This window comes from Dama dama, chromosome 28, assembly GCF_033118175.1.
Source record: "Dama dama isolate Ldn47 chromosome 28, ASM3311817v1, whole genome shotgun sequence".
Classification (NCBI taxonomy): domain Eukaryota; kingdom Metazoa; phylum Chordata; class Mammalia; order Artiodactyla; family Cervidae; genus Dama; species Dama dama.
The window spans coordinates 8,789,111-8,817,044 of NC_083708.1; the positions used below are offsets into that span (position 1 = coordinate 8,789,111).

The 27,934-nt window shown below is 40.0% G+C and overlaps 1 protein-coding gene across 1 annotated transcript in view; it reads left to right on the top strand.

Annotated features, from left to right (window-relative positions):
- Positions 1-27,934, top strand: part of ADGRB3 (adhesion G protein-coupled receptor B3) — an 840,391-nt gene that overhangs the window by 794,809 nt on the left and 17,648 nt on the right. The window contains exons 27-29 of the mRNA XM_061131956.1: positions 10,627-10,722; positions 12,801-12,840; positions 17,635-18,278. Coding sequence (XP_060987939.1) covers positions 10,627-10,722; positions 12,801-12,840; positions 17,635-18,278 — 780 coding nt within the window. The remainder of the gene's footprint in view (positions 1-10,626; positions 10,723-12,800; positions 12,841-17,634; positions 18,279-27,934) is intronic.

The following is a 27,934-nucleotide window of genomic DNA, read 5'->3' on the forward strand; positions in this document are numbered from 1 at the left end:
GTTTTATAATCCCTAGTACAGTTTAAACTGAGTTGTGTAATTGACTAAGACTAAGGAATATAGAGGGAAAAAAACGTTTATCCTTTTCTCCTCCTTGAGAATTCCAGACCCCTATCTCCACTCTGAGAGCCCCAGACCCCTTTCTCCTCCTTGGGGACCCTGGACTTCTTATCAGTCTGCCTAGGAATTCACTCTCTCACCATCCTGAGAGTCTTCCATGTTAATATTATCTCTAATATGTTTATGTAACAAAATTGTTTGAAGTGTGTGGACACGATACTTTTTTGATTGATGATTCAGGATGAACAATGTGGGCTGTAAGGAAGATACATGATTTATCTGCATGAGATTTTCAGAAGATATTAATACTTTAGGTGTTAAAGAGGAGAAAATGTCCCATCTCTAAATTAAGTCTTTATTTTTCTTTAAGAATAAGCTCTCTAAAAAGCCTTAGGCTATGATCAAAATATTCAGGTTTTAAAGTGACAGATATTTTGTTGGCTGATTATCAGATTTGTGCTGCTTACATGAAGAAAAATACTTGGCACAAAAATTCAGTTCCACCAGAACTTTTCCATACTTGCTAATTGGATTAAAAATTATCAAAAACATGAATTAAGAGTTCAGTTCAGTTTTAGTCGCTCAGTCATGTCTGACAATTTGCAACCCCATGGACTGCAGCACGCCAGACTTCCCTGTCCATCACCAACTCCCGGAGTTTACTCAAACTCATGTCTATTGAGTCGGTGATGCCATCCAACCATCTCATCCTCTGTCGTCCCCTTCTCCTCCCACCTTCAATCTTCCCTAGCATCAGGGTCTTTTTCCAAGGAGTCAGTTCTTCCCATCAGGTGGCCAAAGTATTGGAGTTTCAGCTTCAGCATCAGTCCTTCCAATGAATAATCAGGACTGATTTCCTTTAGGATGGACTGGTTGGATCTCCTTACTGTCCAAGGGACTCTCTTAAGAGTAATTAAATTAAATCATATAGAAGTACTTCTGTTAAATATGCATCTGTAAATATATATATTTTCTGTATTAATAGGAAGCAAAATATGGATTTTTGGCCCTGTTGTTGCATTTTCAATGATTAGTTCAGTTTGAATAATTTTACTGTTGATAAATTAATAGCAGAGTGTCATATCTCTCATTTTAACACTGAAATCATAAATTGCATATTCAGTAGTTTTGCATTGACCCTGAAAAATACCCTGTAACATTGCGAAAATACATAGAGAAGATTTCAGTTATAGGCAAGTCTCTTTCAGAATTCTTCAGTGGAAATTGTTACTGAAAAACCAAAAGAGCCTCTTAAATTTTGCAAATTCCAAAGAATGCATCATAAGGATATCTCACTGAATTCACAGAAGTTATTGGTTTTTTTTACCTTCTAAGTGTGTATTGCCAGACACTAGCAATAGGTCTAGCATTAACCACCATCCAGGAGAACAAGGCACCTTTCCATGTCCTAGTGTCTCCTGTGAACAAACATGTCATAAAAACACACCAGAGCAAATGAACAAGTTCAAGAGCTACCTGTAAAAAATTGGGTAATGACTCACATCTGTCAGTCTACTTGATAATCTGATAGGAGTTTTATATCTACTGCTTTTTTTCACTTTAAAACATTTCCTTCAAACAATTCAAAATAGCTTGTATGTACTCTGTTTTTTTATTTCTTTAAAATTTATGGTGTTCTTGCTATGTGCCAGCGCCTATGCTAGATGTTTATTTTTTATTTTTAAATTAATTTATTTATTTGACTGTGTCACATGGCTTATAAGGTCTTAGTTCCCCAACCAGCCATCAAACCTGGACCCTTAGCAGTGAAAGCAGAGTCCTAACCACTGGACAGCCAGGGAATTCCCTGGACATCTTCTTTCTTAAAAGTGTATAGTAAGAAAGACATCAGCAGTTTCCTAGAGCTGGGGTGGGGGTTGGTAGAAAATAAGGGGTGACTGTCAGTGGGTATTGGGTTTCTTTGGAGGGTGATGAAAAGATTCTCAAATTGGATTCTAGGGTGGCTACTAAAAGCCTTTATACACCTTACATGGGTGACCTTTAAAACATGTAAATCCCATCCCAATAAAGCTGTTTTAAAAAACAAACAAAAAAGTATATGAGCAAATTAAGGAATATTTCCTTCAATTTAGAGAGAGGCTGGATACAAATAAACATATTTCTGTTTCTGTGTATTTTGGTACATGCTAACATAATTTGGTTGTCTTTAGTCTTTAATGTTTCATCCAATATAATTCAAAAGGCTTTCCCCGTGTTTATTTCTGCAGTCTTCTCTGAAGCAGGTGGGTGTGCACAGGGGAGGAAGGGAGCTTTGCAGGTTAAGAAGGAGAAAAGAAATAAAATACTGTAAAACAGTGGCATTTTAAATGTTAAGGGGGGGGGGGCTCTTCATTCATTTTTAAAGCAGTGCTGCTTTCAATGGGTCAAATTTTTCTAAACTATTCCAAGTCAAGAAAGAAAGGAGAAAGGATCATTCTGGTACAATCTCAACTTAATTATATTTCACTTTTCTAAAAAATAAATCAAATTGATTATTTGCCTAGTAGTTTGTTGTGACTCCAGACTGAGACCTTAATGTTTAAATTTCATAACATGTATATTCTTGAAGTACAGTTTCTTCTTCTGAAGCCCCTTTCTCTTTTAAATTGCCTTAGCAGATGTCTCTGACAAAAGAGAAAGTGCAAAGAGGGAATGAGAATTTTTAAAAAATTAAACCCTCTGATCACAACACATGACTTTCAGAAACAAACCTACATCTTAAAAGCTAATGTGTCATACCTCATAAGATAAGGATAAGGATCTAATAGAAAATAACAAGGATATAATAGAAAATAGAAAACATAGGTGTTTCCTTCATTCACCCATCATTTTGTTCCATCTTAAGTGTTTTCTGTTAATTTCTATTGGAGTAGAGCTGCCTTACAATGTGGTGTTCCTTTCTGATGTACAAGGTGAATCAGCTGAATGTTTACACGTATCCCCTCTTTTTTGGATTCCCTTCCCGTTTGGGTTGCCACAGAACACGGGGGAGAGTTCCCTGTGCGTTCTTGATTAGGATTCATTTGCATTAAGCACAGAACGACATAGCCACTGTTTACTATTCTCTGCATTGCCATGGAAATCCTAACTACACCAGAGCCACGAGCGCTTTGAAATAGTTCTGGTTGCTAGGAAACCGCTTCCCTGGTGCTGCGCATTCTTCTCGTGGCTGCTGTCTCTGGCTGTGCCTGGATCTAAGACAGTCGTCCAGCTTGATGGCAGAGGGGGAGAATAACAAGATTGTGGTACGAAATAAGCCTCAATAAAACCCTCTCGCTGAAAGGAAGGGGGAAAGGCGAGTGCCTAGATGGATCATTTTGTCCTGTCAGTGTGTGCGGACGCTGGGGCCGCTCCGAAGCATCAGTCGCAGGGCCAAGCTCGTTTCTCTTCTTTCTCTGCTGCTGGCAGGAGGGCTGGGCTGCACCAGATGAGGTCCCAGAAGCTTCATCCAAACCTGGGCAGCGATTTTGTAGCAAGTGCTTAAAATAAACATGAACAGGGCTTTCTTTCTTTCTGTATTTCCCACTCCCTCCCAGTCCCCCCTCCTTTTTTTCCTGTCAACTTCCCTTTTGACTTATTATTTTCATAAAAATACAGATGAGCAAAGTTATTTATAAGCATATGACAGTGAATATACGAAGCAGACAAGCCACCTTAACCATCTCAGTTAAAATGAATATTCTCTCCCAAATACATCATTTTTTAAAAAATGAAATCAGTAGTGGTGAAATAACTTGATGGCAATTTGAAAAGAGGTGTATTGCACATAATATAGTTCAGATGGAGAGTTGCATGATTCTCCCAGATTGATTTGCAGGGAAATTAGGTGGGACCCATGTGCCCCAGAAGAAGGTACATCGTAGTCTCCTGTGGAAAGAGGGCAGTCCTAAATCTGGATTTTAGTTGGAACAGAGGGTAGGAAACACAGAGATGCCTTTAAATAGGCATGTGGACAGGAGCAGGCAAGGACCATGTGTAGCCCTATATGCTTCTCCCAGATATCACCAGCCCCCTGTACTCGGGAGTCATCCCGTTTCTTAGTCAGCAGATTGTTAGTCTTGTCTTTCATTCCAAGTTGGGTTTTTCTGATTGGAGCATAATTTCAGTTCTGTCATGAATATTTCTGTCCATCTTGATCCACATGTGTGGTTCTCCAACTCCATACAGGGAGCTTCACAAGAGGGTGAAACCAGGTTGACTCACAGGAGAGCACCAGTGAACAAGTTAAGACCCAGGGAGGTCATGGAAGAGACCTGGCGTGTCTGCCAGGTGGCATCCAGCCGCGGCTTTCTAGCTCCCTTCTCTCTCCTTTCAGACCGCAGAGGCCCAGCTTGCGACAGTGTTAAACTGGTGACGAGAAGTTGAGTACATCTGGAATAAAGGTTTAAAATAAGTGTAAGAAGTAAGAGGTCACGAGTCAAGGTTTTGTTTTCTGCCTTGACATGAACAGCACGAAGCCCACAGTATCTCCCAGGAAGGCGCGGGTGGAGGCGTCTGGTGTGTGACCCCCTTTGCTTCTTTTCTCTTCGTGTGCTGAAGAAATGCTGTTACACTTTTTCAGGTCACACATGTGAAATACTGTCGAGTATAGCTCCTGTGACCCTTAAACCCATACAAGGAAACGTAAAACTCTGCAACAATTTTGAGACTAAGTGACAATCCCTTGAGTGTTAGAGAATTCCAGTAGAAAGTCATTAGCACTGAAATTTGGGACCAGAGTCCATATTTTTTCTTCAACGTATAGGAAATGATTAACCATGTTTGTTCATTTCCTTTCCTATCAGAGAGGTCAAATAATACTTTAATTATGTGTAGTTATTCATGGTGCTTCTGTGAACTCGTGTAATGCACATGAAACTGACAACATTCATTCACTTACTGGTGAAATGATATGAAATTTAATGTAATTTAAAAGCCATTTGTTCAACTATGAATCAATAGAAACAATAGTTGATATTAGATTCAGAAAGAAAAAAAGAATTTAAGCTCTTCTCCTAGTCTAACAATCTCCAATAAACGATCCTCAGAAATTGGAAAGTAAGGAAGACAGCCCGGAGGTAAAGCTGTCTTCTTAAAAGGGGAAGATTTGGGGTCTGTAGCTAAATACAGAGCCAGTCTCCAACAGTGCAGCTCTCTCCCGGAGCTCCCTCTAAATCGCAGCTCCACCAAGCATTGCTCCGTGTTCTTCCCCAGCAGACTCTAAATCTGGCACTGACTTTCATGGTGACATCGCCCGCTGTCTTCAGAGCAAGGACCAGCAGAGATGCTCTGGCTGGCTGCTGCTGAGATGAACTGAGTCACTGTCCCCAGGGGAGGGGAAGGAGCGAGATACACCCTGCAGACCTCTGAATACTGTTCTTTCCCAGGAACCCATCTACAGGAGAAGGGGGGATAGCTTTCTCAGGAGATCTTAGAGCCACCCCCAGCAAGATCTGGCCAAGGTAACTTTGGTTGTGCCTGGCGGGATCCTCTCAGAAGACAACCTGATGGCTTGCTGTGGTCCCCTCACTATATTTTTGAAGACGTTTCTTGACACTTCTTTTTTTAGTTCACAACATGATGCCAGCTTTCCGTAAAGTCTCCTAAATATTCCAAGGCTATTCACATATCTCTTCTTTGCTACACACTGATGCTTTTTAACCCTCTGTCTGGCTGTCAATTAAGGTGAAAGATCTGTGGCAGAGTATTATAAAAATAGGACATTTTGAAATCTAGATATTAACTGTGCCACAATTTGTGTTCAATAATTATTCTAGACAGTTTTGTTTAAGAATTATATTTACTGGCCCTACATAAGTTTAAAAATTGATTGATATTGGAAGAACTCAGAGGTATGATGATTTTAGTATCTAAAAAGAACCTTTAAATTGGTACCTAAAGTAAGTGACTTGTTCACAGTCAACTTAAGGAGTGAAGTGAAGTTAAAGTCACTCAGTTGGGTCAGACTCTGCAACCCCATGGCCTGTAGCCCACTCTGTCCATGGGGTTCTCTGTATCAGAATACTGGAGTGGGTTGCCATTCCCTTCTTCCCAATCCAGGGATCGAACCTGGGTCTCCTGCATTGGCAGGCGGATTCTCTACCATCTGAGCCACCAGGGAAGACTCAGCTTAAATAGTGAATGTCTGAATCTTCTAACAATTATTTTTCTTCCATCTTAATCACAAGGCAGGAAAAACATCAGGGCTATTGTTGTCCAGTCTTGTAAATATGACTTTTGACACACAAAACATTAATTTCAGCATGCAGCAGTCATATCTGAATTCTGTCTTTTGTTTGTTTTTATGCTTTCTCCTTGTTTGGAATTAAAGTCCTCAGAGACTTGTTTTTTCAAAACTTTTAGTTGTTCTTCACAAATACAATTTAAATTAACTCACCAAAGATAAAAGTCTCTTTGCTTACTTGATAGAACATTCATTTAATTATCAAAATGTTTCCAAATGACTACAGATACATCTTCCAGGTACTATCTTGCTTGAAACATCCTTTTCTGTGATAAAAGTACGTGGTGTGAGATCTAGTCTAATTATTCTTCCCTGTCAGTATTCAATAAATATTTAAGGCTAGCTCATCTAGATTGCCTGAATGCAATCTTAAGATTTTTTTTTTTTTTAAATCAAACAGAGGAATTTCTGCTACAGATCTTTCTGAATTAAAAGGAACAGAGGCACTAAAAGTGTCAGAGAATTCAACAGTTAAATCATGGCATTTATTGATATATGACCATTAAAATGACCTTGAATTTACTGCAGAATTTTTATGCTTTTCTGTTCTATATTTCTTGTGACTAGCGTTGACTGACTCACATAGCTGACATCATTCTCCAGGATAGATGTGCCCTTAATCCATTGTCATATTTGAGAGTTTGGTAGTTTAAGGTATCGATTTTTTGTATGTGTGTTATGAAAAAGAGATTTCTTTTATATTTCCTTCAAGCAATCAGAGAGTGGATTTTGAAGAGAAACTTAGAGGAGTTGCTTTTCCATATTTCATTGTCAGACAAAAGTATCTCTTGACAGTTGCCCTTCACAGACCTGAGAGTGGCTGGTGAAGAAGAGTTAAAGTAACGTTGTTTTACTCGGGGCTGCTTTCATATTCTATATATACTGGTGTTTAGCAGCAGACGTGAAAAGCATTTGTGTGACCAGTCCCTGGAAGGCAACATTTGTAACATACTGTTTATCCTCCTTTATAAATTGTTCTTCTTTAACAGTTGCCTTGGGGCACAAACAGAAAATTAGCAAGTACCTATTTTTCTGACATTAGTACTTAGAATTTTTCTTCTAAAAACATATGTACTTTCTTAGTGCTTTCCCCTAAATGCAAACTTTTGTGAAACAGAAACACAGATCATCTAACAGTAGACTCATTACCCTAGTGTGTAATGATCTTTTGGTTATTAATTGTGTCTCTTTGTGACCTATAGCTATGACTTCTTAATCTAAGAAGTATTCACTTCTAAAGAGTCTAGTTTGTCCACGTCATGTCTCCTTCAAAGGAGAAGCTGGATGATTTATTTCCCAACGTTTATCCAGTTCTTTGGGGGAAAACACCTTCAGGCTAAATTTCACTGAGCCTAAACTTCTTTTAATGTGTCTGAAAAAGGAACTAAGAAATTGCCTCACCTGGTTGTGTGAGGCAACTCCTTGTTCTTTTTTCCAGAAAATTCCAGATTTAGAAATATTAGAATATATGTGCGTGCTAAACCGCTGCAGTTGTGTCTGACTCTGTGCGACCCTATGGACTGTAGCCCGCCAGGCTCCTCTATCCATAGGATTCTCCAGGCAAGAATATTGGAGTAGGTTGACATTCCCTCCTCCAGGGAATCTTCCCAACACAGGGATCAAACCAGTGTCTCTTAGGTCTCCTGCATTGGCAGGTCGGTTCTTTATGACTAGCGCCACCTAGGAAGTCTATTAGAATATACACACTAGAAGGCAATGGCAACCCACTCCAGTATTCTTGCCTAGAGAATCCCTTGGACAGAGGAGCCTGGTGGGCTGCTGTCCATGGGGTCGCACAGAGTTGGATACAACTGAAGCAACTCAGCATGCCTGCATGCATTGGAGAAGGAAATGGCAACCCACTCCAGTACTCTTGTCTAGAAAATCCCATGGATAGAGGAGCCTGGTAGGCTACAGTCCATGGGGTCACAAAGAGTCAGACAAGACTGAGTGACTCCACTTTCACTTTTCACTATGTATAAAATACTAATAGATGAACAACAAGGACCTACCATATAGCACAGAGAACCATACTCAATATCTTGTAATAATCTATAATGGAAAAGAACCTGAAAAAGTATATATAAATATGGGCTTCCATGGTGGTTCAGACAGTAAAGAATCTGCCTGCAATACAGGAGACCCAGGTTCAATCCCTGGATTGGGAAGATCCCCTGGAGAAGGAAATGTCAACCCACTCCAGTTTTCTTGCCTGAAGAATTCCTTGGGTAGAGAAGCCTGGCAGTCTACTATCCATGGGGTCACACAGTCGGACATAACTGAGCAACTAACACACATATACACATATGTGTGTATAACTAAATCACCCCAAAATACAGCTGAAACTAACTCAGCATTGTAAATGAACTGTACTTCAATTAAAAATGGTTGAAATGGTTGAAAAAAGAAAAGTTAGAATCAGAGAATGGAAGAGAGGTCAGAGGATATGGAGCCCATCCCCACCTTTCTTAATTCAGAGCATTGGCTTCCCAGATAGGGCAGTGGTAAAGAATCTACCTGCCAATGCAGGAGATGAAAGTTTGAAACATACCTATGAAATCATAGCTGGTACTGCCAGTGACTCAATTAACTTTTCAAAATGATTTGATTGGCACACACCTTAGAATATAATCACTCAGTCGTGTCCAACTCTTGCAACCCTATGGACTATATACTGCCAGGCTCCTCTGTCGATGGGATTCTCCAAGTCAGAATACTGGAGTGGGTTGCCTTGCTTTCCTCCAGGAGATCTTCCTGACCCAGGAATAAAACCCGGATTTCCTGCATTGCAGGCAGACTCTTTATTGACTGAGCTATTAAGGAAACCTTATAATATAATAACACAGAGCAATGTATTAAGTACGCATCTTCCCAGGTTGTGCAGTGGTAAACAATCCGCCTGGCGATGCAGGAGACACAAAGAGACAGGGGCTCGATCCCTGGGCCAGGAAGATCCCCTGGAGGAGGAAATGGCAACCCACTCCAGTATTCTTGCCTGGAGAATTCCACGGATAGAGGAGCCTAGTGGGCCACAGTCCATGGGGATCACAGAGAACTGGACATGACTGAGTGAGCGCACACACACGGTGGTTGCATCACCAGGATCAGAACCTGAGGGGCGAAATCCATGTGGGTGGAGGTCTCATGATGCAGCTCAGCCAGGGCTGAGTGGTGACTAAGCTTCATATCACTTTCCAAGTCTTACTCTTTGGGAAGGAGGCTGCTAACAATTTATGAAACGGATGAGAGAAGCTGAAAACAACTTAATAGGCTTGGAGTTTTTCATGGCCAATAGATAAGCTCTGCACATCTCACAAACAAAACTGCGATAGGATATTTTATACCAGTGCTTCTCACAGCTGGACATCATTATGTTTCCCTGGGTGGTTTCTACCATGTGCTTTGGGAAAGTAGAATGCCACATCATCTGTGCTTTGTTTTGTAACCCCGAAAGACAGATCATAATAAACCGGGAGGAAATATTAACGGTATGAGGTTGGAAAAGCCAGATGTTCATAAAATGACCTTGCCCTTGACTCAGCCTGTGCTCACACCCACCCATCATTAGGGACCTGGTGAGTCACAGGAGCTGGAGGACTGGCTGGCCAGGGGCCGTCAGGGGATCAGAGTAGCTGGCGGTTGATGTGTGTTTGTTTTTCATCTATTCGGGTTTACCCTCATGGTGTTTAATGATGGCTTAAACGATCTTCATTTCCTTTCGACGTGTTTGCTCTTTGCTCAGAATCCAGTAGTAAATGGGTGTTAGAGAAATCGGGCTTTGCTAAAGTGCTTTTCTTTTCTTCTTCTCTTTTTTAATGAGGCTCAACCAGAAACAGTCATTTTTGTTATCTTTTTGTGTCACTGTTTATGCGTTTGCTTGTTTGGAACATCAGGGCATATAGTACTTGAAGGGAGACAAGAAAGGGTCTCCCCAGTATGTCTTAACGTAAGGCAAGAAAAGGAAAATCCCAAATCAAATTTTGGTCAACAAATCATTGAGTAATTTCATTTTTCACAATGTTTAAAGCCATTATGAAGATTATGCCATATCAAATAGTGAATCCCCCCTTGAAAGACAGGCACATTGTTTGTAGCAAAGGAAATAAGCCTGCCCTCTGGCAAGAATGATTAGTATTGAGCCAGACACAGCCATAGGCATAGCTCAGGAGTCCCACGCACCTCCTTCTATGCTGACGGCAAGTGATGAATTCTCTGGTCATAGCAAACAAAACGTGTGTTAGATCATGAAAACAGCAATAACGGTTTTCTCAGTCAATTGCCAATATAGACAGTATTCGGTAATTACCGAGAGATGAAAATGAACGTCTGTCCTTTTTTCACAGGTTCAGGACGCATTTCGATGTCGACTGAGAAACTGTCAGGACCCGATCAATGCTGATTCTTCCAGTTCGTTTCCCAACGGGCACGCGCAGATCATGGTGAGCTGTAGCTTCCCCTGAGCGTTCATTCAGTCACGGTTTCTCAAGGGAATAAACAAATATTCTTACTAGTGAAATAGTGTCAGAGTTCTCTTCTGAGTTTGACTCTAGTTCAATCACAGACTTGGAGCTTTGATACCAGATGATGGTTGCGTCCGGACTGGTTGGGAGTCCTGGATGTGTTACTGGCAGACTGGTGTGTTGAGTGTGGGGTTTCTGGGCAATACGGGGTGGGGGGAGGGGGGTATGTTCATCCTCACACAGAATTAGGGTTAGCAGTGTATCTGTAGGATCATGTTTGCTTATAGATCAAAACATGCTGCACCTGCAGTTCTGGACTGAAACCCAGACCTGCCGTGGTCCCCACCTAGCCTGCCCTTCAGACTCCTCAGAGGAGCTGCACTCCAGACCAAGGAAACCAGGATCCCTGGGGTGGGACCGGGCCTGGGGGGAGACCCATGACAAGGACCACTGCCCTGAAGCAAGAAGGGCAAACATGCTCCCAACAGAGTGGCCAACCACTGCACATGAGTGCTGACTGCTATTCAGATAAGGGATACTTTACACATAACCACTTCCATATATTTTAGAAATGAAGTGAGCTTTAAGCTATGTCATTAACAGCAAGGCTTAATAGAGTTTTCTTCATAATATACCTGATTTATTGTCAATGTGTTTGTATTAAGCAACACAAAAATAGCCTAAATGATACACTAGTAACTAAAACAGGAGAAAGAGTAATTAATTTCTTTTTAAAAATAAAGAGATGAATACTGATATCTTGAATCTAAATATTGATTAAAACAGGCTAATATAATTTCACCATTAAAAATAAATTAATCATAGTGACAGATTTTATTTTCTTGGGCTCCAAAATCACTGTGGACAATGACTGCAGCCATGCAATTAAAAGATGCTTGCTCCTTGGAAGAAAAGCTATGACATACCTCGACAGTTTATTAAAAAGCAGAGACATTACTTTGTTGACAAAGGTCTTCTAGTCAAATCTATGGTTTTTCCAGTAGTCATGTATGGGTGTGAGAGTTGGACCACAAAGAAGGCTGAGTGCCAAAAAATGGATGCTTTAGAATTGTGGTGCTGGAGAAGACTCTTGAGATTCTCTTAGACTTCAAGGAGATCAAACCAAGTCAATCCTAAAGGAAATCAACCCTGATTATTCATTGGAAGGACCAATGCTGAAGATGAAGGTCCAATATTTTGGCCACCTGATGTGAAGTGTTGACTCATTGGAAAAGACCCTGATGCTGGGAATGATTAAGGGCAGAAGGAAAAGAGGGTGACAGAGGATGAGATGGTTGGGTGGCATCACTGAATCAATGGACATGAGTTTGAGCAAACTCCGGGAGATAGTGAAGCAGGGAAGCCTGGCATGCTGAAATTTATGGGGTTGCAAAGAGTTGGACACAACTTAGCAACTGAATAGCAACAACTATTTGTTTACAATAAAAGTTTGGAGAAAATATGAGGATGGAACTCAATTCTAGCAGGTTCTGGGCCAGATTAGTGTTGTTTAATCTTCAACTTTAATTCCTAAACCCTAAGTCTTTTGTCAGATTTGCATTAAAAGGGATCATCAGAAAACCCTAGTTTGATTGTTAAGTGTTTGACAAAGCTATATTATAAGATACTACATTATTAACAATATATTCAAAGTGAATTTTCCAAACTGTAAATAACAAGGACATTTATTCGAGTATCTTCACAATATTTCACATTCTAGTATTTTCATTGTGGAATTGAAATTCCTTAATTAATTTAATTAAGGAATTGCCTTAAAATTCTGTCCTTTCATATCTGGTGTTAGAGGACCATAGGTACAATATTGCCTTATTAAAACTGTACAACATATTTCCAACTGATTTTATCCAACATATGGTTGCTAGAAATTACTCTTGAAAGCAATTTGATTATTCCTTGAGAAACTTCCTTTGCACAAAGTATTAACAATATCCTGGTACTGCCTAGTTAGATATTTGTTAACTTCAGATAATCTGGTCAGTATAAACTTGAGGTCTTCATTAAATGATGATTCTATGTCTTATTATTTTTTGTTACAGACAGACTTTGAAAAGGATGTAGACATTGCTTGTCGATCAGGTAAGAATATTTGAATTTTGAAAATGCAATCATTAGATGTTGAAAAATTTTTGGTTTTCTTTTGTTTGTTTAAAAGAAAGTGCTGTAGTTTCCACATCATATATTCCTATAGGTGAGCAAATTGAGTCAGCCGGAAGCATTGTAACAGCAACTGTGGGAGAGGAGGAGGGAATGAGAGAGAGAATACGAATGGGGAGTGGGGGAGGTGAGAATGGTTGACGGGAGCACAGATCACAGGGAAGCACTGACTTGGAGATAAGCCTTCCATCCACCTCTCACTGGTTGTCGGGTGCAAGGCCAGTCAGGTTGATGTCTCTCTATGCCTCAGGTTCATCATCCATGTTGGAAGGATGAAATACCATTGTGTGTGTGTGTGTGTGTGTGTGTGTGTGTGTGTGTATTATAGCTTTATTGCTGTATTTGCAGAGGGGACCACGAAAGAGCATGCACATGCCCTGCTTCGAGACCTGGATCCTGGTGACCGTGTCCCCAGTAGCTGCCCTCCAGCCTGTCAGTTCAGTTCAGTTGCTCAGTCGTGTCCGACTCTTTGTGACCCCATGGACCGCAGCATGCCAGGTCTCCCTATCCATCACCAACTCCAGAGCTTACTCAAACTCATGTCCATTGAGTCAGTGATACCATCCAACCATCTCATCTTCTGTCGCCCCCTTCTCCTCCTGCCCTCAATCTTTCCCAGCATCAGGGTCCTTTCCAGTGAGTCAGTTCTTCGCATCAGGTGGCCAAAGTATTGGAGTTTCAGCTTCAACATCAGTTCTTCCAATGAACATTCAGGACTCGTTTCCTTTAGGATGGACTGGTTGGATCTCCTTGCTGTCCAAGGGACTCTCAAGAGTCTTCGCCAACACCACAGTTCAAAAGCATCAATTCTTCGCCACTCAGCTTTCTTTATAGTCCAACTCGCACATCCATACATGACCACTGGAAAAACTGTAGCTTTGACTGATTAGACAGACCTTTGTTTGCAAAGTAATGTCTCTGCTTTTTAACATGTTGTCTAGGTTGGTCATAACTTTCCTTCCAAGGAACAAGTGTCTTTTAATTTCATGGCTGCAGTCACCATCTGCAGTGATTTTGGAGCCCAAGTAAATAAAGTCAGCCACTGTTTCCACTGTTTCCCCATCTATCTGCCATGAAGTGATGGGACCAGATGCCATGATCTTAGTTTTCTGAATGTTGAGCTTTAAGCCAACTTTTTCACTCTTCTCTTTTACTTTCATCAAGAGGCTCTTTAATTCTTCTTTACTTTCTGCCATAAGGGTGGCATCATCTGCATATCTGAGGTTATTGATATTTTTCCCAGCAATCTTGATTCCAGCTTGTGCTTCATCCAGCCCATCATTTCTCATGATATACTCTGCATAGAAGTTAAATAAGCAGGGTGACAATATACAGCCTGTGGACACCACCAAAAGCCAAAAGCAGATGATAATGTTTCTTTATACTGGGAAAAAATATACTTTCTTTTATTTTTTATTCATTGGTTCTAATGGCACCTTTGAGAAAAAGAGTGAATATCCACCTAACCTTTATCCAGATATTTGCTATCAGCATCCTCCCAGGCAGATATAGTGCCCCCTGGTGTCAGTCATTTAAAACTATGGTACCCAAATTTTAAGTATGGTGCCCATTTTAGCCAGCATTTATTACAGTTGGCTCTTTTCCTTATACTAATGTTGTGTACATTCACATCTGATTTTCATAGCAGCTGGTAAAATACTAATGTCAACTGCTTATCATTTAAAATCCCCAAGACTTTTTGTAGTAGCTATCAGGGACTTCCCAGTCTATGATTATGTAAGGCTTCTACTTTTTTTCTTTTTCCCTTAAAGAAAAACTAGCCTTTGCATTTATCTCTATTTGCTATTATCTTACTAGTTATAAGTTACCATTCTATCCATTTGAAATTGTTTGGCCATTGAAACTTTGATAAGAATGCCATCTAAATAAGTCTTCTTCCAAACTTTACAAATAAAGGAATGATACTCATGTTGTTCTCTTTTGTTAAAACATGCATTTCCCCAGATTCATTGCATCCAGAGATTTAGTATTCTTAATATTAGGCCAGTACCATTATTTTATTAGAAAAAGAAATCTTTTAATGTTTTCACTTTCGGTCTGTGCCCTTTTTTAGCTGAGCTTATCAAGAACTTGCTCTTGTGTTTTTCTGAAGATTTCCTTCCACATTGTATATTCAGTGTCAAAGCCTCAATTTCTGGTCTCTGAGTAATCGTTCTCCAAGTTTTTTTGAAATTTGCTTTCCCAAAGAGTGGTGCATATATCTGATTATGCAAAATATTCAAGTGCTTTTTGCTGTGTTTTGGTTTTGTTTGCATTTTGCCTTTCATACTTGATTTATTTCTCTCAAAAGTCTCATCACTTCAACGTCGTGTCTGTATGTGTAGGTGGTGTCAATTTGTTTATGTTGTGTATTCAAAATTTGGATATCTACATTTTGAGCATGTCAAAGAAATAGCTACATTTCTCATATAGAGTCAACACTGCTTCATAGGAAGAATTGTATTTCCCCAAATATTTGATATACAAATTTTTAGTAAAGATGGCTGTATCACTGATAAAAATATGCTACTCTAACTACAAATTATACTATATTTATACAAACTAAATGTATGTTATACAGATCCATATTGAAATTGAAAGTGTTAGTCGCTCAGTTGTGTCAAACTCTTTGTGACCCCATGGAGGGTAGCCCACCTGGCTCCTCTGTCCCTGGGATTTCCTAGGTGAGACTTCTGGAGTAGAGTGCCGTTTCCTTTTCCAGGAGAGCTTCCTGACCCAGGGATTGAACCTGGGTATCCTTGACTGCAGGCAGATTCTTTACTGTCTGAACCACCAGGGACCCTAATGCAGATTATGAAATCAGTATTCAGTACCAAGATTTACTTTGTAGTTTATGGTATACTCACAAAAGTAAAAAAATTATCTATCTGTACTTAATAAAATATAATAGGTCCCCATAGCTAGCCTTTAAATTATATTGCTATAAATTTTGGATTAATATTTGATTACAGCTAAAAATTTTAAATATTCTTGCAAGAATTTGGAATTATTTTAAGGGCTTCTTTTTGGAATATTACTAAATCCATTAATTTAGCATACTTTATCTCTGAATATTTTTATGTAAATTGCTCCTGACAATCTCAATTCATGACCTATACATTACATTAAGACGTTTGGAAATAATTTTTTAAATGGAATTATTCTATTCTTAAATAGAATAGATAAATATAAAAAGTTACACCAAATTGTAGATAATAAAGATATGTGATGTAGATTTAACATCTTTGTTTGTTTTGTTTTTTGCTTTTTTTCTGCCCTTTTAAAGAAACTTTTATTGGACTATAATTGAATAACATCTTTAATATATAAAAAGAAAGAGAAACCTAGTGCAAAATTAAATACAATAACTCTAAGATAAGCGATATTACATGAATGATACCTGTCTTGAAATAATTTGAAAGCTTCTCTTCTTTGTAATAGGGAAAGACATTCAGAATTTTCTATTTTCAACCCTTGCTTTAATGCATAATAATTAGGATGCTATTTGAAAATTTGATAATGATGGGTAACCCTGAGTATATCTGAGACTTTTCAGGAGGAGATAATAAACCAAATACTTTAGTTATCTATGCCTAATGAAACAGTCAGTGAAAATGGCTCCGCCTATTGATAAGGCAGCACTGGGAGCCCATGCTGAACCAGTATGCACGCAGTGCTGGTCTGTCTGTTTTCAACACGACCATCACCAAGAATATTTCTTCAGAATTTCATTCTCTTAGACCTTGAAACTGACAGCTGTTCACAACTAAGCAGACGTCAAGTCATTCTGCCTCCATTACACATAAAATATGGCTTCCTTCTTTATAGGGAGGCAGGAAAGAGAAACAACTAAAATATATTTTAATAAATAATTCTGAACTATTCTGGTGATGGTTTTTTCTTTGATGTGGTTTTATGTTTTCATTTTGTTCTCTTTCTTACTACACGGTATCATGCATTTTTAACTTTTCTAAGTCATTATTTCACAGGCTTAAAATGGAAGTTTTAGAGGCTTATACAGTTTTTTTCTGCTTAAAGTCAGTTGGCACTTTTAATACCCCCTCATGGGCATTGGAGCATATGGATGGATTGATCTTGTAAAAAGAAAAGGCCTTGCTTTTCCTACATGGGACTGAAAATGATAAATACATTTGAACCCTGTATCTACTTGACTATATGGACTTCATAAATACTCCTTAGTTTTCAACATGCATAAAGTTTGAAGGTATTTCTGACACAGTGAGATGAAATTCTCACTGATTACCTCTTTGAAGAAGTATTTTAATGAGTAGAACTTGTAGAGTACTTTAGAGGGGAACCCTTTAAGAAAAAGTCAAACTCTTGTGAACATATCCATAATTTTATAAAGCCCTTTGCAGTTCACTGACGGATAAAATTTCTCAGGGAACCTTCCTTTCCTGTGAAATTAAGGCAGAGCTACTTAAGGTAGGGCACTGAGATTTTTGAAAATATGTTTTATCAGTTTTCAGATATGCTTTAGCCACCTGATATCGATCATATCAGAATCAGAGCATATCAGAATCAATATAGAAAGATTCAGTAATCTGGACCAGGTACAAAAAATAGAAATGTAATTTTTGATAAGTTTTATTTTATTAAGGAAAATGTTTAGTAAAATGAGGAACAACAGAATATAATAATAAATGATAAGCATGCATTAACTTTCTTTTTTTGCTTTTATGTTCTGATTCACAGTTCTTCATAAGGATATTGGTCCCTGCAGAGCAGCAACAATAACAGGCACCCTCTCTAGGATTTCTCTGAATGATGATGAAGAAGAAAAAGGAACAAACACTGAAGCGCTTAGCTATTCAACCTTGCCTGGAAACGTCATTTCCAAAGTCATTATTCAGCAGCCCACAGGTCTACACATGCCCATGGGTATGAATGAGCTGGGCAACCAATGTTTAAAAAAAGAGAACAGTGAGTTGCGGAGAACTGTGTACTTATGTACAGATGATAATTTGAGAGGGGCGGATATGGACATAGTCCATCCTCAAGAGAGAATGATGGAGAGTGACTATATTGTGATGCCCAGAAGTTCTGTAAATACCCAGCCATCAATGAAAGAAGAAAGCAAAATGAATATCGGCATGGAAACCCTGCCCCACGAAAGGCTACTGCACTACAAAGTGAATCCTGAATTCAACATGAATCCTCCTGTCATGGACCAGTTCAATATGAACTTAGAGCAACATCTCGCACCCCAGGAACATATGCAGAATTTGCCCTTTGAGCCTCGCACAGCTGTGAAGAACTTCATGGCCTCTGAGTTGGATGAAAATGCAGGATTATCAAGAAGTGAAACTGGATCAACGATATCGATGAGTTCTTTAGAAGTAAGCAATGGACCAAGTCTTCCCTTAATATTTGAAAGACAGATAGACTGATAGACAGTCTGACTGATATATAGATTCCTAGACTGATAGATAAATAAGTAGACAGATCAATAAATAGATTGATAGATCAATGGAGAGACTGGTAGATAGACTGATTGATAGGTGATAGATAGATAGATATAGATAGATAAACTGATTCATGGGGCACTGCATTGGGGAGAAGTGCAGTGCCCTTAGCTTTAGCTTTTGCGCTTTTTTGTTGGTATGTTGGGATTAAAATTCTGTTTTCTTCCAGTAGAGCATCAGAATCCCCTTTCTCAAGACTACATATTTTTTTAAAGAAACCTTCTTTATTTTAAAAAGATACTTATGTGTAATAATTTTGTCATAATGGGAACCAATAAGAGCTTTCCTGAACAAACAGAAGATCCTCCTGACATTTCTTGGGAACCAGAGGTTTTTGATGGTTGAAGTAGTTTCTGGATGACATTACAGACTTTAGCCAAGGTCTGGACTTTTTGTGTGAGGGCAGCTTTTGAAATAACAAAATTGGAATGTCTCAATGAGGTCTACCATTACACTGATTATAAACGTATGATTACCATTGATTGATATCTTTCAGAATAAGTATTTTGCTTTTAGCTTTTGCAGAATTATGACCACTAAATGTTTTGGTCTTAAATTGTGAACTCTTGGGAGGCATATAAATTGAGCAGGCCAAGAGTCAGGACTCTGAGGTCCAAACACATGACTTTTGCAATAAAGTAAGCTCCCCTTAGCTTCTTTCTTAGCCACAAAGTGATGCAAAGAGTAGTCAACAGGTATCAATATCACTCATATTTTATAACAATTAATCAAGTAAAATCTAAGTCAAATAAGACAAGTCATGTATAATAGTCTTTGATAGACACCCTGTTACTGTTTTGTATGTAACTTTTATATTCTTTACCTTGAAATTTTTCTATAAACCCACTATTGATATGGGCTTTCCTGGTGGCTCAGTGGTAAAGAATACACCTGCAATGCAGGAGACACGAGTTCAATCCCTGGGTCAGGAAGATCCCCAGGAGAAGGAGATGGCAACCCACTCCAGTATTCTTGCCTGGGAAATACCACGAACAGAGGAGCCTAGCGGGCTGTAGTCCACAGTGTCACAATAAAGTTGGTTATGACTTAATAACTAAACAACAATAGCAACACTACTGATATATTGCATATGTTCAGTATCCAGTACAATACATGCATTGTTTTATATGCATTTCTAATTGTCTTAACATAACATATTATTTCACAATACACTATAATTGGTTGCCTGCTCTTTCTGTCAGATGTTTGCTGATAATCTTAGGTTCTAGTGTTCAAAAGTACCCAAAGCAAATTACCCCTCCCTTCTCCCCACAAAGCTGTGCCTTGTACTATGTCAAGATGAAGAGAGATCCTGAAAGTTTATAAAACTTGCTGTGTGGTATAATTTTGAGGTTCTTCCCAACTGGGTTGAGGAAATTCTAAGACCAAAATAGGCATGCAGAAGAGATCTAGGATAAATCCCTGAATTCTAAATCAGTGTTAAACAAAATACAGTTTCTGAGGAAAATCATTCCTTGGAACCAAAGGCATAGGGGCAGTGAGTCCAAGTTCAGTCCTGAGTGGCTAGAGCTCCCTCAAGACAAAAACATTCCATCATTCTGAATTAGCAGAATAGCTACTGTGTCTAACTTGCACATATGTGACAGTAGCAGGTCTATTACAATATTGACCACATAAACACAAACTACATAACATTTATTGAAAGTCACAAAAGTTTCTAAAAGAATTTCAGTGATTATGAATATAACAGCATAACACCATAAATAATCATAATGACCATATGAGGTTTTTCTATATAGAATGACTCTCTAAAATGTGCTAGAGGGGTTAGAATGGAAACATTATAATATTTTGCTTGTTCTAAAAATGTTTTAGTCTAAAAGCCTAAACACCTCTCTGGGTTTGATATTGTACAGATTGTGTGTGCTTGAACACTAGACTGGATTTCCAAGTGCTGCTTTGTTCCATGGTAATTTTTCCAAATCTCTGTATTAAATATAAGCATCATATATAAGTATGATTCAGCCAAAAGATCTGCATTTAAATAGCTTAGGAATCACAAGTCTCACATCTTGAAAAGGAAGAAAATTCAGGATTCAGAATGAAAACTCAGTTTTTCATTTTCATTCTTTCAAAGAGTTTAATAGTCAGTAATTGCTTAGGGTGACCATTTTAGGAGGCAGCTGAATATATAGATGTGGGAATGAATAATAAAATTAGCATTTATATAGCACCTTTCATTAGCTGATCATCAAATCACCTTAAAATATGAATTAATTAATCTTCACAAGAGCTCTGTACAATGGATAAGTTGTTCTAATCCTTGAAGTAAAGTCATTCGTTCAAGGTTACCGTGCAAGTGCAGAGAGAATCTAGGACCTGAATCTTTCTGTCCTGACCAGTTTTACACTGACTCAAAGAGACAGTCGTGTGCCTGAATGTTAGCATGAGTCACTTCATAAAGTGCACGTAACCCTGGTGAGACCCTTGGTGTTATGGAATAATGACACGGAATGGATGAGGCGTAGATGTGTACGCTTGGGAACAGGACTGCGGCCATGAAGGTCCGGCCGGTGTGACGTCCTGTGTGGGCAGAGTGAGTGGCTCACTGCCACACTCTCTGTGGCCAGCCGGCAGGGAAGATGATACCCCGACGCTGGAGGAGAAGCAGAAGGCTGCCTAGAGCATCAGCAGGGAGCCCGGCGGCGTCCTGGGACCCGGAAGGGCGCGTGAAGACGGAAGCGAGCGGCCGCCCGCTGACGTGAGGCCGCGGCGCAGGCTGAGGCCTCCCGGAGTGAGAAGGGCGGGCCCAGCGCAGGCGCCTCTGGCCTGGGAAGCCGGGGCAGCGGAGGACAGCCAGATGCCGCCCGAGCTTCGCGAGGGTGTCGGGAAAAGAGGCTCGCAGCGATTCCGAAAGTCGCCTCCAGAGGAGTGGGTGTTCGCAATTCGCCGAGGTGGGAAGTGGTAGGGGCAAGAAAGAGAAGAGGGTGAAAGCTGCCACTGCTGCACAGAATACAGTGTTGCTGAGGAAAAGTGGAGGCGAGGAACAGCAAGAAACGAGAGAAAACAAAGCCAGAGAGTGGGTGGAAGTGTTCATTCAAGTAAGCGGGAGGCAGCAAAGCGAGAGGGCGGCTCCCCGACCCCGAGGCACTGTCCGCAGAACAGGCCCCGACCTCCAGCGGAGCCTGTGCCGCTAACCCCCAATTATTCCGTGTAGAAAGTTTCATAAATGCATCAAGTTGTGTTTTTTGGCGTAAAAGCATACCCAATTTCTCTCCCCTCTTAATACTCTCTGGTTTCTTTCTTTCACGAAATATGTTAGCTGCCATTTTGCAAACTGTATCCATTCCCAGAACGGACTTGTTAAGCAATTCTGAAAAGGTTTAGATTTCCACAATTATGGATTCATTGCAATATGCCCATGGTAGAATTCCTCGTGATGCCTTCAGCCCTGGATATCATCTAGTTGTTTTCCTTAAAGCTAAGAACGATGACGTTGTCATTAGGATTTAAGCCCTTCCCTTTCAGTTAAGGAACAAAATGTGTGGAGTGCACGGTGCGTATATAGACAACTGCAGGGCGCTGTGAAGCAAACGAGGGAAAGGAGGCATCTGTATTCTCAAGCCACTGAGGACTGTGAGATATAGTTTAAACCTTGGCTTTCCATTTATTTTTTTAAAAAATTATAGATATATCAGTGTAAGAAGATAGGTCAGTATTTGTTTGGACTCATGGCCACACTGGTCTTTACTCTGTGGCTGGTAGCTGGTATATCTAAATAGGACACATTTCCTCACTCAAAAGTCTTCTCAACTTGGGTGTGGCTCCAGAGTCCATCTTTTCCCCGTCCCCCTGGGTCTCTTGGGGGTTGATGCAAGCTCTGGCTAGGTGAGAGGCATGGCCGGGAGGAAACACTGTGAGACCGGAGGCTGGTTAGAAGGGGGAAGCCAAGGGGTTTCTCCTCCTCGCTCTGCTTTGGGCAGCACCTTGTGTCTTTCTGCAGGTCCGTGGTGCCTCCAGCCTTGGCTGGATGCCTCAGCCCCCGGGCTCAGGTCGCTGGGCCATCTCCCTTGTCCGACCCTGTGGGAGGGGCACACTCGCTTCTTCTCCTTTGAATCCCTAGGTTCCCCTGTGACTCCTCCATCACTTGAATTCCTGTGAAACACTTTGCTCCAGTGTAAGCACATCAAGTGGTTTCTCTTATTCTCCTGACATATCTGGCCTTAGCTTTTCTCATAACCAAACAGAATTAGATAGTCAATCGCACAATTGCTGTTTTAAACAAAGTTTAGCTGCTCTAGGTTTTCTGAATATTCAGGTATAAATTTAACGATGTATCTCAAAACATGCTCAGCCAAATCTCTCTCAGTTTATAAGTGCATAAAAAGGGACAGCATTCTGTGCTAACTTTTTATATGCCAGTTTTCCTCTGGACATGAATTCTGGAGATCTCAATGTAATGGTTTTGAAAGGTAAAACATTTTAGCTAAAATGGCACATCACAGGTGCCTCCCTTACGACTGCGGTGAACATCAAATTGGATAATGTATGTGAAAAATCCTTTGAAAATTGTAAGGAGCACTTCAGATGTAAGGTTGTGTGATTATTATTTGATTACCATTATACCTTGAATATTGCTGCAGAAACTTGATTGCTGTAATTAAGTCAATATTCAGATATTAGACAAAATATTATGGCCATGCTTGGGAACTAGAGACTCTGTCACTAATAGAAACAATTATAGAACTGATCATTGGGCAGAAGCATCTTTTTCTTATTTAAATTTTTTTCCCTCATGTAGCTGTGGTAAAAGAAAGCCTTTTCCTTCTTCAGTGTTTTGTTTTTGCTGCTGGGTTAGGGGATTTTGTCTTTTATGCAGGCAAGCAAAATTAGCTCTAATAAGTCATTTTTCAAAATGAATGATTCTCAAGTTTCATTTACACAGATATTTTGAATGGATATGCCATCAAAGCTTTCTCACTTCAGTGAATTCATTGCTCAGTCCATAATGGAAACTTTTAATGGCAGTCACAATGGCATTTATTAGTCCATGGAATTTATTCCTCACTGTGAATCTTCTAGTATCTTGTCCAGCTTAATCTGCAAAGACACAGACAATGAAGTATTCCCTTTGAGAAAGTATTTATCATTCTACAAGACTTCGCTATGCAGAGACATCTCTGTGCACATCCTATTCCCCTGAGTAGCCCCATCCTGGTGGGCATTTCCTTACTCAGAATTCATCCTAGAGAAGGCCTCCTTCCGTTAGTTATAGGCCCGCATTCCTCTTAATGGTCTTCATCCACTTTGCTGCCAGTTGACCTATTCAAAATGGTTTTCTTTGTGTATATAGTCCACCTGTTTATACAAATTCTCCTGGAGTCTTCCTGAGAAAGATAAACCGAAAAAACAAGTCACATTCTTTTGAATTTGTTTGGCTTCCATAGTGTAGCTCCTTCAGTCTTTCATCAATAACTTTGTGAATGTCTGCTACTGTGCCAGGCTCTAGGCTAAGGTGCTTGGGATATAAGAGTGGTCAAAACAGATGTGGATCATGCCCCTTTGGTGAATAATCCCCATGGAAGCGATAGAAGGTGAACTGTTAACAAATGAATAATCTGAAAATGTGCTGTGCTAGGGAATAACCGTGGAATGTGAGAGAGAGAGAGGCTTCTTTAGATGAGGAGACCTGAGAAGACTTCCAAACCTCCATAGAGTGAAAAGTGAAGTTAAGAAGGAACATGGTTTGTGAGGTGCTAAGGGATCAGGTGATGTTTCAAGAAAAAGAAACTGCAAGTGAAGAGGCCCTGAGGTAGGAAAGAGCTTGGAATGTTCTCATAGGGTTAGAAGACTTGTGAAGTGAGGGGCAAGCTTCTTATGGAGTTGGAGTAGGAAGAAGAGACCAGACTTTTTAGAGCCTTGTAAAAGAAGAGAAGCAAATGAGACAGATAAGCATTTGTCACGGTCATTTCTCCATCCATTCATCCATCACTTTGATAGTGTGGAAGAGAGAGGATTAGGATCCAGTGGTACTGGGAGAAGGTGTAGAACAGAAAACTGGAGGACAGTTAGGAGACCACCAAGGCCATCCAGATGAGAGATAAGGATGTCTTTAACTAAGGAGGAGAAGCAGAGCTGGAGAAGATTGGGCAGATCGAGATGTGTTTTGAACACAGAACAGATGGCACTGCTGGTGGATTTGATGTGCAGGATGAGAAGTAAGAAGGGCTGAAGAATGATGCCAAAGAGTCTCACTCGACAAAATAGATATGCAACGTTTCCTGTGATGGGAAGACATGGGAATAAAAGGTGTTTGCAACTTAAGAGATGGTATTTAAAACCATGGGAATGGATGAGTTCATCCAAAAGAGAATATGAGAAAAAAGACAACTATGCAACTCAACATTTAGAAGGCAGGGTAATGAGAAAGAGCCAGCAATGGAGACTTGGCTGAGCTGCAGCACATAAGAGAGAGGAAAAGAAAATAAATGGAAAAGCTGAGACAGATGAGTGCTTTAATGAGGAAGTGATTAACTCTCAAAAGCTTCTGAGAGTCCAGTAAGATGAGGAGAGAAAAATAACCTTGGAAATCGACCAGATGGATCTCTTCTGAGACCTCAATAAGAAGAATTTTAATGGAATATTGAGGACAGAATACAAGTTGGGATGAGTTCTAAGTGGGAAATTAAGGAAACAGCATAGAAGAAACATCGTCTACTATGGCAAAAAGGATAATTTGTATCAAGTTATTTGGGAACTTGGGGCTATAGAGAGAGGGGGGTTTTTAACTTCATAAAATATGTTGGCACTATCCTGACTTTTCAAGCTCTGGGTCAGGAAGATTCCCTGGAGTAAGAAATAGGAACCCACTCCAGTATTCTTGCCTGGAAAATCCCATGGACAGAGGAATTTGGCAGACTACAGTCCATGGGGTTGCAAAGAATCAGACATGACTGAGTATGCATGCAGCCACATCCTGACTTATTTTAAATTTATATGTAGCATTTTTTCAATTATCAACTAATCAGAAAAGTTGTTTTGACTTGATCACTTTTCTTCATTGATTCTCATCTTTTAAACATGTAACAGTTGTTTCTAACCACTTTCCTACCTTATAATAACATTCAGAAAGCTCAGAGGTATATTTGAATAAGCATGTAAGGCAGTCACAGTTTCCACAGACTTCAGTGCTTTGAAAGACTCTTCTACACACTGCAAAACAGACTGAGAGATGGTGAGTGTTATCATGAGGAAGTGAAGAACTGAAGTTAACATTCTGGTCCTTCCATTCCATCACAGATTTTCCAATGCAAATACTTCCTTAGGATAAAATTGATTTTGCAATGGGAGACCCATCGTGGAGTGAAGTCTGCCACTGTGTTGTTGCATCTTGGCTCATAAACTATCACATGCTAGAATCATTTTAAGTTATCAGACTTTTTTCTTTTTTAAAATATAATTGGCATGTAACAGTTCATATGCTTGATTCTGCTTCATGCTTGCAAAGCATCTCAGCTCTCCTGCTGTCATCCTGGGATTGACTGCATCCTATAATGTTATTCTTGCTGAGTTCCAGGTACAGTCAGCAAACTATCACGTGAATCTTGGCTATAAACCTTGTACCATGGGGTAGTCACTGGGCAACAGTGGAGAAAAAACACAGGGTTTTGCGGTCAGAGACCTGAGTGGGAATCCTAGCTCATGCGATTACTACCCTGGTGAAGCAGGCGACTTATTTGAACTCCTCTGGTCCTCAGTTTTCTTCATTCATAAACAGAGAAAATGCATAATTCTTTCCCAACCAACCCACAGGTCAGCTAGCATGTTCAAATGTGAAAGCACTTTATAAAAGGTTGAAACAGTTGGTCAATATTACACACATTTTATTACCCTTGGACTCTAAAAATCTGCCACTTTTTTTTAACTCTTTAATTTCAAGTCTTAACTGCTGAATTTTCCAGCCTACCTCCCCCCTCCCCCCAACTATCTTTTGGACTTATTTAATTGAAATCTGCTTCACATGCTCTTTTCTTAGTCTAATCCCTCAAAGTTGATAGTTGTGTTATACCTTCACATTATAATGTGATTTTGATGAAATGAAACAGAAACTTATTTATGGCGTACATCTACTTTCTTTTCCATCTTTCACAGCCACATAAGGTGCACTTGGCTCTTGCAGGGAGAACCCCTCTCTGCTGCTCCTCTGGGTTCCCATCTTTTGCTCTTGGGCCTGAAACCCGGGGCCTACAGCAATATCTGTCCCTCCGCATTTCCGGTTTTAGGCAACACAGCTTTGCATTCAGAAACAAGAGGGCAGCATATGGTTGTTAGCATCTTTGCAACAGAGAAGCCCTCAGCCCTTGCAGTGGATGGGCCTCTTTGCTGGATAATGGAACCTTTTCCATCAGGTCTCACTATTTAATTTTCAAATGGAACCCAAAGCGCGTGACTAATGTTCTGTAGTAATTGCTTAACACTAAGTGTTTCCATGCTTGAATTTTTCTGTATTAGGAAAGAAATTTGCTTAATGTACAGTTACAAAAGTGTCCTGGGGAGTCACGGTGCCGAGAAGGCAAAGCGCCCCAGAACAGGAGGGATACCCTGACATTTGGTCTAACATCTCACAGGAAAGCGGGATGCAGGGCGCTGAGCCCTGGCACATACATCAGGGTCAGCTGATAACAGCGGCGGGGAGGCGGCCACGGAAGCTTTTGAGCTCCAGTAATTTGGTGGACACTTTCTATATTTATCAGATAGCTCCTTCTATAGCTAATAATTCTAAGAATTGAGTGAATGTTTTAGAGAAAATGTTAAGAATTCCTGCCCTATACTAATATTAAATAATCACATTAATTTCATTTTAACCATGTTTCCTGATTTTATCAAGACGTATCTCTCTGTAACTAGACCCGGGACGTGTGGCGTAGTGAGGCATTCACATCTGCGTCCGTGTTCTGCGGGCTGTAGGCCATTTGTTTCTCGTTTCATTGTGCTGCGCTCAGTCGCTCCGTCGTGTGCGACTCTTTGCAACCCCATGGACTGCATCCTGCCAGGCCCCTCTGTCTGTCGGGATTCTGCAGGCCAGAAAAATAAGAGCAAATACTTTCATGCCTAGCCCTGAGAAATATTGTGCTCCCAAGGAAGAGTACCAAATACGGAGAAATGTGTGGATGAGACCTATAGAGAATTTTGGCATGTAGACAGAAGGTTAGGTAGCATTTGGTAGAAATGAAGGTTGGGGGGTGATGGCTGGAAAGTGCTAAGATGACTGGATGCTTTTCCTCCACAGCCTTGAATTCTTTGTGTCTGTAGTTTTGCTGTAGTAGGCCTAAAGTCGACTTCATGATTGAACTTTTTAAGTGAATTTTCCCTTAAAAAATTCTCTGTATTGAAAAAAATTAGACTTGAGGCCAAGATAAGAAATATATTATAAATTTATATTCTTCGATTTTAAAGGAAATCCAAAGTGAAAATGGAATAATGTGGGTGGCATAGTTTCAGATCATAAAAATGTTGAAATTCTTTTGTGAAGGAAATATTTGTATCACAAAGAAGCAGGACTATCTTAT